The 14,772-nt window shown below is 35.0% G+C and overlaps 1 protein-coding gene across 2 annotated transcripts in view; it reads left to right on the top strand.

The window, feature by feature from the left end:
- Window positions 1-10,135, top strand: part of LOC109827569 (probable LRR receptor-like serine/threonine-protein kinase At1g53430) — a 34,901-nt gene extending 24,766 nt beyond the window's left edge. For both annotated transcript variants that reach the window (XM_020394572.1, XM_020394571.1), the window contains exon 24: window positions 9,589-10,135. In XM_020394572.1, the coding sequence (XP_020250161.1) occupies window positions 9,589-9,900 (312 nt within the window). In that variant the 3' untranslated portion in view covers window positions 9,901-10,135. The remainder of the gene's footprint in view (window positions 1-9,588) is intronic.
- The last annotated feature ends 4,637 nt before the right edge of the window (window positions 10,136-14,772 follow it).

The raw sequence follows: 14,772 nt of genomic DNA, 5'->3' as shown, positions 1-14,772 counted from the left end.
TTATAGGACTTTCTAAGATGACCTGCAATATGTTGTGCGCGCATGCAGGTGCGAGTAGGGGGGCATGTTGGTGTCTGTAGTACATATTGGTGTGTGTATGTGTGTATATGCATATACATATGTATGGTATAAGAGAAAAATGAGTATCATTAGTACAAAGGACAACTAGGTATTTGCTAGTGATGTGACCACTTCTCATCCACACATTTAAAATTGCCTATTCGAAAATATTCCCCACTTTATTATTCACTCATTAAATTAGTGGATGAGAAGTTACTACCTCACTACCAATGATCAAATTTTGTCCCATGTACTAAGGATATCCAGATTTCTCATTGTATACACACATACACATGTATATATAAGGTATTGTGTGTGTGTGTGGTGTTTGAGAAAAATGTGCAATTGAGTATCCTTGATACCAAGCTAACTACAAAGTTAGTCCTTAGTAGTGAGATAGTTCATTCTCATCTACTCATCCAAACGGTCCCCACTTGAAAATGGCCTCAGTTAATAACCTTGCTTGAAAAGGACAAATTTTCAAAACCGACCATTTTGGGTTTTTATTTGCAAAAAACGACCGGTTTTGAAAATTTTTGTAAAAACCGACCTGTTTTCAGCTCAGCGTTGAAAACAGATCGGTTTTTGTAAAAATTTTTGGGAAACTTCACGGGAGTTTAACTCCCGTAAAGTTTAGTATATTTTTAAACTTCACGGGAGTTGAACTCCCGTGAAGTTTAATTTCTTCATAAATCTTCACGGGAGTTCAACTCCCATGAAGATTTATGTAGCGAAAAACTCCATGGGAGTTCAACTCCCGTGGAGTTACAGGCAAATATTCTCAGAGAGGCGATCTCTGGGAAGTTGAGATTGCAACTTCACGGGAGTTGAACTCCCGTGAAGTTGCAAGTTATACAAAACATGCACAGCCTGATGTGCATGTTTTGTATACGTGCCTGTTAACTCATATATATACCAATTTATTTGCAAACAACAATCATAATAATATATACATGATTCAACCATGAATTAAACACGCACGATTATGTATATGAACAATAATTGATCTTCAAAAGTTTAGTATTTGAAAATTCAGAAAAATTATAAATTTTAACAAAATAAGTTCAAATACAACCCAATATAGCTCCCCTCATTCCTCTCCATCTCTTCCCCCCTCCCCCTCGCTCTTTCCCGCCTTTTGGGTTTGATGAGCCTCAACTATCTGAGTATCTGGCTGTGTATGAAGCTACAAAGTGTCGGCTCCATCTGCATGCGAAGTATCGGCTCCATCAGCATGCGAAGTGCCAGCGTCATCATCACGTAGCCGTCGACGTCGAGCGTACGCCCGCCCAAATGAGCGAGACCTGTCCTCACGGCCTGCGAACTCGTCGACGTGAGTCTTATGAAACACCTGCGCTATGCTCTTCTTGATCCTGCTGATGATCCCTAATGCCACCTGATCCTGAATCTCAGTCACGTGCCCATCAATATCAGCATCAATGTTATTTAAAACACGGACCTGCGAGGTAAACAATTTATTAAGTACCAACTCAATAAAAAATGTTATAATTTAGCTTAGAAACTTACGTAATCTCTCTCATTCATCCCACTAGGGATGTAACTATCTGTCGGTGGGCGTGGCATGTGTCCAGCTGACGGCTGTGGGTCACGCGTGATCCATCTACGTGTGATACTCCAATACGAACGCATATACGCGGTGTAGTCAACAGTTGTGGGCCTCGTATCCTGTATGAAATCCCACCTGTGAACCCACATGTCTATGTAGGCCGTACGGACTACGGCCCAGTCAGTACGGTGCGATGTAGGGCACCACCGACGATCGATCTGCTCAACAGGATCTGGAATATGTTGAGAGTGTGTAAACTGTCGTAGCACACGGTCCGGGACATGCATCTTCACGATCTCCCAACAGATCAATGGAACTCTGGCTCTCCACAAGTCGGGACTATCTCAGCAGATAGGTGCAAGAGAATGTATATCGAGCTCCGGCGGTGTATAGGGTCTCCACTTGAACTGAAATAAAATAAAACATTTATCAGTATCATACAGAAAAACTATAATATTCATACTTCTTGAGTTTTGTATTTACATGTTCGTGTTGGAGGCTATCAAGCTCATTTCGGTAAAACTGACGGTGACGCGTCGCGGATTTGTACTGAGCGTATCGCACGTTATACCTATATGCAGAATAGCGAATATATAAGTACAAATTCAATACGAATGAAATATGTGTGTACAATTATACCTGTATGCCAAATGATACTGCCCCTCCAGATCACGGTGCATAAGTAAAGTGGGTCGTCCAATATGAATGCGCACCCATGACCAAATCTGTATCAACGTACAGCATCCCTTGAGTTCTTTATTCTGCATCAGAGATACTCTACCCAATTCTCGATACAAGTATGCCAACACCGTACTGCCCCACGATAGTGCGCCGCATACACCGAAATCCTTCAGCAGTGGTAGCCATCGTGCATGTACGAGAGTCTTGCTCGCATCAGGAAATAGTACGCACCCTATCATGTCCAATATGTACGCACGAGCATGAAACTGGAGCGTCTCAATAGAGGCATCCTCTGGTATATCGCTCTGAAATGTCTGACGAAGCCATGATAGCTTCATCGCACCACTCCTCAAGTCGGGAACCTGACCAAGAAGCCTAACACATACCTCCGGCCAACTATGATCATCGGTGCCCGTAACTGCCGGTCCATCGATCCGGAGTCCAAGTATGACGGCTACGTCCTGTAAGGTGATGGTGCACTCCCCTATATGCATGTGAAAGGTGTTGGTCTCTGGCCTCCACCTCTTAATAAGTACAATGATGAGCGGCCAATCAAGCCTAATATATCGAATCGTCGAACACTCCCGAAAACTGGCTTGAGCGATCAGTTCTAGTACCCTCTCATCCTCAATGACTCAAGCCGAATGACTCTGGGAATGCTCAATCATCGTGATGTCTGGTACGGGTTGCACATAAAACGAAAATTGTTTAAGTATATTCATACAAAAATTTGCATTAATCGATCCAATCATGTGCAGCTCGTGAAATGAACTTAATCCTCTTTCGTATTTGTTCATAAACATATTTTTCTGTTGCACAACCGGCTTGCCAAAGTAAGTCTTGAACCTGAGCGTTTTCATACTTCTTCTTGAAGTTGTCTCTAATATGTCGCAAGCAATAGTGATGTGCATGTGGTGGCGGGAAATGTCGTTGGAGTGCTCTTGGAATTCCTTTCATCCTATCGGATATGAATGTAATTGGCCGCGTCCCCACATTAAGGATATGATATCTAATGCATGCAAAAAACCAAGCCCAATTCTCTGTGTTTTCAACACCAACCACTGCAAATGCTAAAGGAAACAACCCGCCATCCGCGTTAATTCTGGTTGCAACAAGCAAAACGCCTTTGTATTTACCATATAAGTGCGTGGCATCAATGCTAAGAAGAGGACGACAATATCAAAACCCCTCAATACAGGGCCCAAATGCCCAAAATACACCGGTGAACCGTCGTTCTCCGTCATCAACGGGGTCCGAAGATACTTCGTAGACAGTCCCAGGATTTTCTCTTTTGAGTGCTTCAAGATAATAATGTAAGATCTTATACGATTTATCCTAATCCCCGAATATTTTTATCATCGCCTTCCTCCTAGCATTCCAACACTTGTGATATGATACATCCAAGTTGGTAGTTTTATGCACTAAAAGACGAATATCTTTCGGCCTTAGATCAAGATCCTCCCTCAGATGCGGTAAAATCAATCGATATATAAAAGAAGAGGACACATTTTTGTTATTCATATCTAATCGAGGATTGCTACAAGTGTGGAGTCTATTGTATGTCGTGATTTTAAATTGCCCGCCTACTCTTACACCCAAGCGTGAATTAAGCTTCCACGGACAGCTCGCATTGCCGTCGTGGTGTCCACTATTATCTTCGTCATCGTCATCTTTGCGATAGAAACAAACCATATTATAGCTTGTAGTATTATTTTTGGTTGGCCTGAACTTCACATTTTTTGCAATAGAATACGTGCGAAGCGCATGGATCAATTTCTCCTTACTCTCGTAAAGATCTCCCTTCATGAATAAGAAGTCCTCGGCCTGTGTATCAACACCCCTATTAGTGCTAATAGGAACATTTTTCATCACGGAGTTATCAATCCATTCATCTCCTTGAAATTCATCGGGCGGCGGATCCTCTAAGACGACATACTCATTATTAGCATAACATCCGTCGATGTGTTGGTTTTCCCCGTCATCGCTATCTATCAAGGTCATGCTATTAATTTGTAATCCCTCCTCTTCATCATCATTCTCGGATTCGACACTTGCATTATCTTCTTGAATTCCCGTGTTAGTATCGAAAGCATTCGAAGTGCCCACGAACGAAGGACCGCTCATGTATTGTGATTGTGTCCAACATTCATCTTGTTAAGGAGATAAAAAGCCTACGGAATCAATTTCATGATCCTCCAACATGCGGGAATACATTCCTTTGTAATTCAACGATTTGCCCAAATCCCTCTAATGTTTTTCAATGAACAATTCGACCGAACGCTTCTCGTCGTGTAAGACATGAATGAGACCCATATCGTAGTCACTTGATATTCACAATTAAATTCTAAAATCTAGATTTTTACATGTAATCACAATCAAATAGTGAGAGTATACAAAAATTAGAGAGTATAAATTTTTTAGGAAGAATTTACTTGTTTATTAGACTAAGACTGAGATCTGACGACGTTCTGACCGACGGCCGGCCATCGCGAAGGAGGCGCGGCGGTCGGGACCGTCGTGGGGCGGCGGCGATTGGGGACGAGGGAGGTAGTAGGCTACGGTTTATCGGGCTGGGGTCGCGGCGGGGTCACGCACGCCTTTTATAGGCCACCAAACTCCACGGGAGTTCAACTCCCGTGCAGTTGCAGGCCGCATTTCCAGAAAGCGCTCTCTGGAAATGTCACCTGCAACTCCACGGGGTTGAACTCCCTGCTGGAGCTTTCATCGAACTTCATAAATCTCCACGGGAGTTGAACTCCCGTGAAGATTTATGAAGAAATTAAACTTCACGGGAGTTCAACTCCCGTGAAGTTTAAAAATACACTAAACTTCACGGGAGTTGAACTCCCGTGAAGTTTCCCAAATTTTTTTATAAAAACCAACCTGTTTTTAGCGCTGGGCTGAAAACAAGTTGGTTTTTATAAAAATTTTCAAAACCGATCGTTTTTTGTAAATAAAAACCCAAAAGGGTCGGTTTTGAAAATTTGTCCTGCTTGAAAATGGTCCCCACTTTGGATGCTTGGATGAGAATGAGTCACCTTGGTGTAAAGGACCAAATTTGATCCTTGGTTCCAAGTACCAAGGATAACTCTGTGTGTATTCCCCCACTTGAAAATGGCCTCCCGTAGTTAATAACCTTGCTTGAAAATGGTCCCCACTTTGGATGCTTGGATGAGAATGAGTCACTAGGTGTGTCCATCTGGGTCGGCCCGGCCCGGGCCTGTCGACCCGGAAATCCAGGCCCGAGCCGGGCAAAACCGGAGCCCGGACCCGGACCCGAGTACCCCGGGCCCGGGTCCGAGCCCGGTTTATTTTTTTTAAATTCTATTTAAATTTTAAATTATACAAAAAAAAGATAAAAAAAATTAATAAAAAACAATAATTTTATTAATCACTTAAAATGACATAAATTATAAATAAAAAATTATAAATTTTTTTTTTATTAATAATTAATAAATTATTTATAAATTATAAGTATAAATTTATTTTGGAATCCATCGCATCACAATAGATAAGTACATCCCAACTAGGTTGGCACCTACTCACCTATATCACTATCATTTGTAATTATTTTCAAAATAATTCTTTACAAATTTTAAGTTAAGATATAAAAATTACAATTTGATAAATATTATTTATTCTTTATATCTATCTGCTAGTCCAAATTCTTCAAATTTATCTTCAATTCCAGCCATCAGATCTATGCATTGTGTTCGCTTCTCGTACCTTCACCAATGTTGTAAGCACATCACTGCTTGTACAGTATACGGATCTAAGCATGTCCTGTGGTCGTCGATCAAACGTCCTGCTATGCTGAAGGCGGATTCCGAAGCTACCGTCGAAACCTGCACTGTTAGTAAGTCACGAACCATGGTGGAATGTATAGGATATGAAACTGATCCATATACTTTCCACCATTGTAAAATATCTAAAGCATTTCCTTGACATTTAACTAAAGAAGAAGATAAATATTCATCTATTTTAGAAACCTCCAATGATGACGATCCAAGTCCAGATCCACCAGTTAGCTCAGCTACCATTGCATACCTATCAAAACTTACACTTTTACTTCGGGATGAGCTTGAAGAAACCGAAGCTGTAGACTGTTGTGTAGCTACACCATGTCTAGCTGCATACTTATCATATAAGGTTTGAAAATAATTTCTAATAGCTAAATGATGAGTAGTAGCAGTAAGGGTGGATTCATCATCTAAGTCTATAATCTGATTATCATACAAGAATTGTAACAAACTTCGAAGGCCAATATCCTTCAAGCATGGATCAATAAGAACCCCCAAACCAAAAATATGAGGAATAAGCCTAAAGTACTTATTAAATTTGCTCTCCATTTGAAAAATCATAGGTCCAAAAGTATCATCTATACGATATTTTCCAAAAAAAATTTGAATATTTAAAATTTGTAAAGCAGCTAAAGTAATGGTTGGATAATAACAGCCAGATAATAATATTATAGCATCATAAAAAACTTATAACATTTCATTTAAATTACATATAATTGCTCATTCATCTTCAGTTATTTCATAAGTGCTATCAGAACTAGAACTAGAAGCATAATAATTTATAAAATCAGTTATAATGTCTTTATATTCTATTGCTACACTTAACATTGCATAGGTGGAATTCCACCTATGGTCAACATCTTTTAGAATTAGTCTTAACTTTACTTTTTTTTTATAAAATTATTTCCATCTTTTAAGTCTTTGTTCAGAAGCATTATGCATATAAGCAACTGTTCTAACATTTTCTATCATGGGTTTAATTTCAGTAAATACACTTTGAACAATTAAATTTAAAATATGACAGATACACCTAATATGAAAAAGATCACCATGACATGGTAATGACAGAGTTGATCTGATAAAATCAACAGCTACATTGTTATTACTTACATTATCTAGTGAAAGAGAAAATATTCTTTCTGAAATTTCTAATTTTATAAGTTCTTCAATTATTAAATTTGTAACATTAATACCCGTATGTGACTCTTCTATTGCAATAAAAAAAACAATTATTTTAAACATTTGCCAATTTTCATCAATCCAGTATGCTGTGATACATAAATATTCAGTTTGTGTTCTAGATGTCCAAATATCAGAAGTTAAAAAAAATTACAGTTTAAATTTTTAAAATAAGAAATTATTTTTTCTTGTTCCTCCTGATAATATTTTAAAATATAATGTTGACAGGTTTGACGAGAAATTTTTTTAAATACAGGATAAAAACCATCTCTAAACATATCTTCAAATTCATCATCTTCTACTAATTTAAAAGGAAGGTTTTTAAGAATAATAAACCTGATTACGCATTTCCTGGCTCTGGTAGCGTCATAGTTCCAACTATCGAGACTACCAGAAGAGGAGGATTGAGAAATCATAGATTGTCGAATATCACCTTGAGAAGTCTGGCATTTGTTGTGTTTATCTAAATAGCATTTGAGGTGGTTGGTGCCGCTCTTATGATGAACTTGAAAAATCTTGCCGCACAACGCACACTTAGTCTTCTGGATGAGGATCCTACCGTGTTCATCATTGGTGACGTCGATCTTATCGTAAAAATTCCACACATCGGATCTTGGCCTTTTAGGAGCTCTTGGTGCAGATTCGTTACCACCGGATTCAGGATTAACATCGGTAGGAGTAGACCCAGTAGGATGACTCATTTCAAGATCGGGAGATAGGTTTTGCTCTTCATAATCAGATCTGGAAGCCATTTGATGAAAGGATTAGAAAGTATAAGAGAGTATAAGATTGTATAAGAGAATATAAGAGTATAAGAGAGTATAAGAGTATAAGAGAGAAGTAGATGAGTTTTGGTATGAAGAAAACAAATAAAAACCCCCCTCTATTTATAGGAGCCAGCCCCCTAAAACAAATAGACCAAAATAACCCCTCAACAAAATAGCCGTTTTTGACCGTTTGGGGGCGAACAAATGTGTCAAAAGCCGTTTTGGCGCACATTACGGTCACTCTCGTGACCGTTGGTGGCGCTAGCGGCAGCCTGGGCCCGGCAGCCGCTCTTTGGCCACAAACGGTCACGAGCACGTGGACGTGTCGCGTCGGGCCAGACCGGGCCAGACCGGTGTTCGGCCGGCCTATTTCTGCAACGATCACCTTAGCTGACAGTTTGGCACGTGTTCCTGCCGGCCGGCCGGCGTCCTGAGGCAAGCACCATACCCGCGCCCGGAACCCGGTGCAGGCCCGGATTTTCGAGCGGGGCAGGCCCTGGCCGTGGCGCTTTTTGAGCACGGCCATATGAGTCACATTGGTTGTAAAGACCAAATTTGATGCCTGCGGTTTCACAGTTACCAAGGATGAACTGTGTGTGTGTGAGTCACATTGGGTGGTAAAAGGGACGCAATTTGATCCTAGGGTTCGCAAGTACCAAAGATAATCTCTGTGTCTGTGTTGGTGTGTGTGTGTGTGTATATATAGTATATATATATATATATATATATATATATATATATATATATATAGGAAATAATGGGTATGAGGTGACAACTCCTTTTGTTAAATGAGCTATCAAGAGATCGTCATGTGGTGAGACCCACCTTACTTATCACATCAAAATGTGTGGACTTCACCACTCTTTTCTCTTAGTAGCTCATTTAGCAAAATGAGCCACCACCTCATACCCATCATTTCTCTATACACACGTGTGTGTATATACCTACATGCATTTCTATATATCTACACACACATATATATAAGCTTAGTTGTTCGTAGGGCATAACTTGCTTAGTTATGTTTACTAGTAAAATATGTATTATGCAATAAAATTGGACGATCAACTCCGTTCATTTTCATTTACACGTCTTAAAAGGTCTACAAGTAAAAGATCATGTGTTATGAACATATATTACACATGCATCAGGTGGTCACAAAAATCAACAGTTTTCAAACAATAAAACGGGAGAGACCCTGATTTTCTTGTTGCATTTTCTTTAAACTTGGATGGAGACAATTTAGAATGATATGATATTGGCGAATTTGATGTAGGAGATCTATGGTATGGAACAATAGGATTCATGATCCAGAACCTAAAATGTTGGGATAAAGGCTTTGTTCTTGGACAAAATTAGATACCCATTTTTTTTTTTTTTTCCTATTGCTGAACGCACCGCAGACATATGCCCTTCATGTATCCTAAACCAAGCTGATATGATTTTCGTAGCCGACACAAAAGTTTAGAATAGAAGTCTTTGTTGCTGTACTATTAGATACAACTTTTCATTTCTCATTGTCAAATATATACTGCAGGCATATGTTCTACAAGAGCAAGGAAAACTTCTTGAACTGGTTGACTCGAGTCTAGGCTCCAACTACTTGGAAAAGGAAGCGATGCAGATGATGAACCTCGCTCTTCTATGTTCGAGCCCCTCTCCGACTCTGAGGCCTACAATGTCCACTGTGGTGAGCATTCTTGAAGGCCGAACACCTGTTCAAGTTCCATCAGTGAAGAATTACATTGTAGAGGGCGAGGTGTTGAGATTCAGAGCTTTTGAGAGTCACTTTGATGGTAGCACGTCAAAGAGTTTGGATATGTCGTCTGCTGCTTCTTTCTCCGGCTAACGTGTTATTAGATATATAATATCATTGAGTTTATTTCATTATTTGAACCAATTCGATGACTTGACTACAGTAATGTAAAAGATTGGTCAGTTTAGTTCTCTGTAACTCTTAATAAAGAAAACCTAGAGCTGATGTATTAATTATCTGAAGGTAATCCAGGATTTGTAATGTGCTTGATTTCTTGTGTGAATGATACGTTGATAATAAAACAGCACAACTACGCTGAATCACACCATAGTTGCTTGCATCGATGAAATATATATATATACTAGTTCTTGTGTACGTGCAATGCACGTGGTATTTTTTTTGTTTAATTTCTTACTATAAAATAAGTCATATTCATTTTGAGTTAAAATCTATAAACATTGATTATTACATTTGTCATAAATTTTATTTAAACATTTAAAAATAATTAGAAAATAGATGATTAATTTTAAAAATCTCTTGTGGATAGGAGTAAACAACTAACAAGTTTGTAGTGGAAGATAAGGGAACGTAGTACATTCTTAAGAAATATTAATCTTTACTTAATTTGTTTATAATAATAGGATCTCATTATTAACTAATTATAAGGCCTAGTACATTTATTTTTTTGTTGGATGTTCAAGGCAGGCAGATGACCTATGTAAGTTTTTATCGCAATGAATGTTATACAATTTAAATACAAAGGAAAAAAGAATGGTTGATCAATAGTGTAGTTGGTGAGGAGAAACTCCAACTTGTGGATATATAATAGCTGGAGATGAAGAATGGTGGTTTTAAAAATAGTGGGTGTGTGTGGGTAATTAATATGGTTTTTGTTTGTGTGGTTTTCTTCATTCATTTTCAAGATATCTGTGGTCTTGTGGATATATATAGCTATAGTATTGCTACGCTCTTTTGGTTTTGTGGAAGAGTTTGGGTCTTAAAAAAAATTAAATTATCTAATCTGGTTAAAGTATGATTATATATGTTAAGCCCATACATTAAGTAGGATTATATATGTTAAGCCCACACATAAAATTTATTTTAACCAACACCCATGTGTAAATATTACAATTGGCATTGAGATTTAAGATATGTGTGAGATTCTCTTTGATTTTTATACAAATAGTATCTATTTTAATAATAATAGTATAATTAAACTTTGTGATTTGAAAAATATCAAACATACAATATAAGTAAGTGCTTTAAAATAATCTAATCTAATTTAATAAGAAAAAAATAGATAAAAATAATATGAAAATTATTACAATTTAATAATTCATAATTTTTAAACAGTCTAATCTAATTTAATAAGAAGAAAATAACAAAGGCATATACATGTTGAAGGAGATGAATGTGCTATGAAAATTATTATAATTTTTTATCTAAAAAAAATAAATATACAATATAATTAATTTTTTTAAAATAATCTAATCTAATCTAATAAGAAGAAAATAAATAAAAGTGCTGTGAAATATGTTGATATTTCTTGACATGGAAAAATTAAATATACAATATAATTAATTTCTTTAAAATGGTTTAATTTAATCTAATCTAATAAGAAGAAAATAACAAAGGCATATACATGTAGAAGGAGGTGAAAGTGCTACGGAAATTATTAAAGTTTTTTGGCTTATAAACATTGGTATGTGATGTTGCATGTGAGAGGATAACAATTGTATATAGAGTTCTATTTAAATAATAATAGTATAATTAAACTTTGAAACTAATTATGTAGTACCGTGAACTACTTAAATTTTAGTTAGTGAGAGATTGCCACATTTTGTCCTCATATCGCAACCGTTCGTTTTAATTTTCCTTTTTTATAATTTTCAAAACGATTTTGTCTCTTTAATTTGTTTGGTGGATTTTATAAATACCTCATTCACATTATGTACATTTGTAGGTCTGTGATGTTCCGGTGTTCGACCTCTGGAGCAGACATTATTTGTCTCACTAATTTGTTTGGTTTTTGCATATACGTCATTCATCTTGTATACATTTATAAATTTGGCATTTAATAATTTCATTCAGGTTTACATTTCAATTTAAATATATATATATATATATATACTAGGTTTTATGTACGTACAATGCACGTGGTTAAATATCAAAATAATTTACTTTTTTATTTTATTACTATAAATAAGTCAGATTTATTTTAATTATTAGATTTGCTATAATTTTTATTTAAACATTATAAAAAATTAACGTAATAGATTTTTGTGCTAAACTGGTATCAATATACTTAACTGGGATATCATAATTGATTTTTGTAAAAAAAGATATCAGCTGACATAATAATATCTTTAAGCAGAATAGTAAAATAAAATAAGTTAAATTGATACTACATGTTATATTCTAAACTCTACCAATCCCAAGCTGTAATATGGAGTCAAGAATGAATAACAATATCATTATGAACTATAGTTCTAGCAAATAAAAAAATAACATTTCTTATTGCATTGAAAATAGAATTACATTGCACTTTTTAACATTATAAGCTCATGTTTTATGAAAAACAATCTCAAAATCAAACATAAAAAAAAGTACGATAAACATTAGCTCATGTTTTATGAAAAACAATCTCAACATAAAAAAAAGTACGATAAACATTATAAATATAATTTTATGTGATAAAAACAATCACATAAGCATACAAAAATACTAAAAATTTTGCATGAAAATTCCTTCTAAAAATTCTTAATTTTACTTAAAATTTAATTTATAGTATAAAATGTTCAAAAAATATTATCATTTATTATTTTTATTTTATATTTTAATTGAGCCGAGATTAATTTTTCTCCACCTTTATCTTTTTATTGGGCAATTCTAGAGTAGCGTCTTCATCATCTACATCAATTGTGATATCAAGTTGGAGTTGAATTTCTTAAAATTAATCTCTTCAAATAATAAAGTCCAACACTAAAATCAACTCATTTGTCTTCTGCTCCCCCCTCAAAAAACATAACCTTAATTCATGAAATAGGTTTGTACATAATGAAGAACAAAAGACAATGTCAAGAGACAAAAAAGAAAAAAGAAGGAATTGAATAAGAATTGTTAGGTTTGTACATGATAAAGAGCAAAAGACAAGATAAGAGTCCAGAAATATATTAGGATATACGTGGATCAATTAAATTATATTGTTACTCATAATTGATATGCATAAGAAACAAAATATGTTGACAATCTTAAACTATAAAACAAATTGTATGGGCCCTCTTAACATAATTTTTTAATGCAAGCAACCCCCAAGATTAATTTTGAAAATATCTTGGTTTTATGGAAGAGTTTGGGTGTAAAGAACAAACGTTAAATTATCTAATCTGATTAAAGTAGGATCATATAAGTTAACCCCATAGATGAAATTTATTTTAACCAAAACCTATATATAAGTATTATAATTGGCATTGAGATCAAAGATACATGTGAGATTCTCTTTGACTTTTATACAAACAGTATCTATTTAAATAATAATAGTATAATGATCAGAAAAGAAATCAAACATACAACATAATTAATTATATATAAGTATTATAATTGGCATTGAGATCAAAGATACATGTGAGATTCTCTTTGAATTTTATACAAATAGTATCTATTTAAATAATAATAGTATAATGATCAGAAAAGAAATCAAACATACAACATAATTAATTACTTTAAAATAGTCTAATCTAATTTAATAAGAAGAAAATAGATGAAAGTACTGTGAAAGTTGTTGCAATTTTATAATTCATAATTCTTAAACAATCTAATTTATTCTAATAAGAAGAAAATAACAAAGACACATACTTATTTAAGGAGATAAAAGTACTGTGAAAATTATTATAATTTTTTAATCTGAAAAAAGATCAAATATACAATATAACTAATTACTTTAAAATAATTTAATCTAATCTAATAACAAAGGCACATGCCTGTAGAAGGAGATAAAAGTGCTATAAAAATTATTATAATTTCTTGGCTTATATATATTTGTATATGATGTTGCATGTGAGAGGATAACAATTATAATAGAGTTCTATTTATATAATAATAATATAATTAAAATTTAAAACTAACTATGCAATACTTTGAACTACTTCAATTTTAGTCGGTGAGATATCGTCACTTTGTGTGTAATTATTAATCATATAGCATGTGAATAATTATTTGCAGGTTGACATTATTAATCATGTAACACGTGAATAATTGTTTACAGATTGGTATTATAAATCTTGTAGCACGTGAATAATTTACAGTTTGATCATTGATCACATATAAGAGCGATGGGGTAAATTTGGCATTTAATGAATCGTCTAATTAACCTAAGCGTACCGTGAATTACTTGAATTTTAGTCGGTGAGAGATCGCCACGTTGTGTGTAATTATTAATCATATAGCATGTGAATAATTGTTCTCGGTTTGGCATTATTAATCATGTAGCACGTGAATAATTGTTTGCAGATTGATCATTGATCACATATCAGAGCGATGGGGTAAATTTGGCATTTAATGAATCGTCTAATTAACCTAAGCGTACCGTGAATACTTGAATTTTAGTCGGTGAGAGATCGCCACGTTGTGTGTAATTATTAATCATATAGCATGTGAGTAATTGTTCTCGGTTTGGCATTATTAATCATGTAGCACGTGAATAATTGTTTGCAGTTTAATCATTGATCACATATAAGAGTGAGGGGGTAAATTTGGCATTTAATAAATCGTTTAATTTACCTAAGCTGCTCTTTCATTAAGGTTTACATTTCAATTTAAACTATATACTTATCTTCATACTATGTATATCTAATAAGAATTCATCAATTTATTAACTTACTCTTACTTAATGGATTAGTATTTGACATAAGTTTCTCTCTCTCTCTCTCTATATATATATATATATATATATATATATATGCGTTT

The sequence above is a fragment of the Asparagus officinalis genome, unplaced genomic scaffold, assembly GCF_001876935.1.
Source record: "Asparagus officinalis unplaced genomic scaffold, Aspof.V1 AsparagusV1_Un299, whole genome shotgun sequence".
NCBI classification, from domain to species: domain Eukaryota; kingdom Viridiplantae; phylum Streptophyta; class Magnoliopsida; order Asparagales; family Asparagaceae; genus Asparagus; species Asparagus officinalis.
This window is presented reverse-complemented; position numbering and strand designations above follow the sequence as displayed.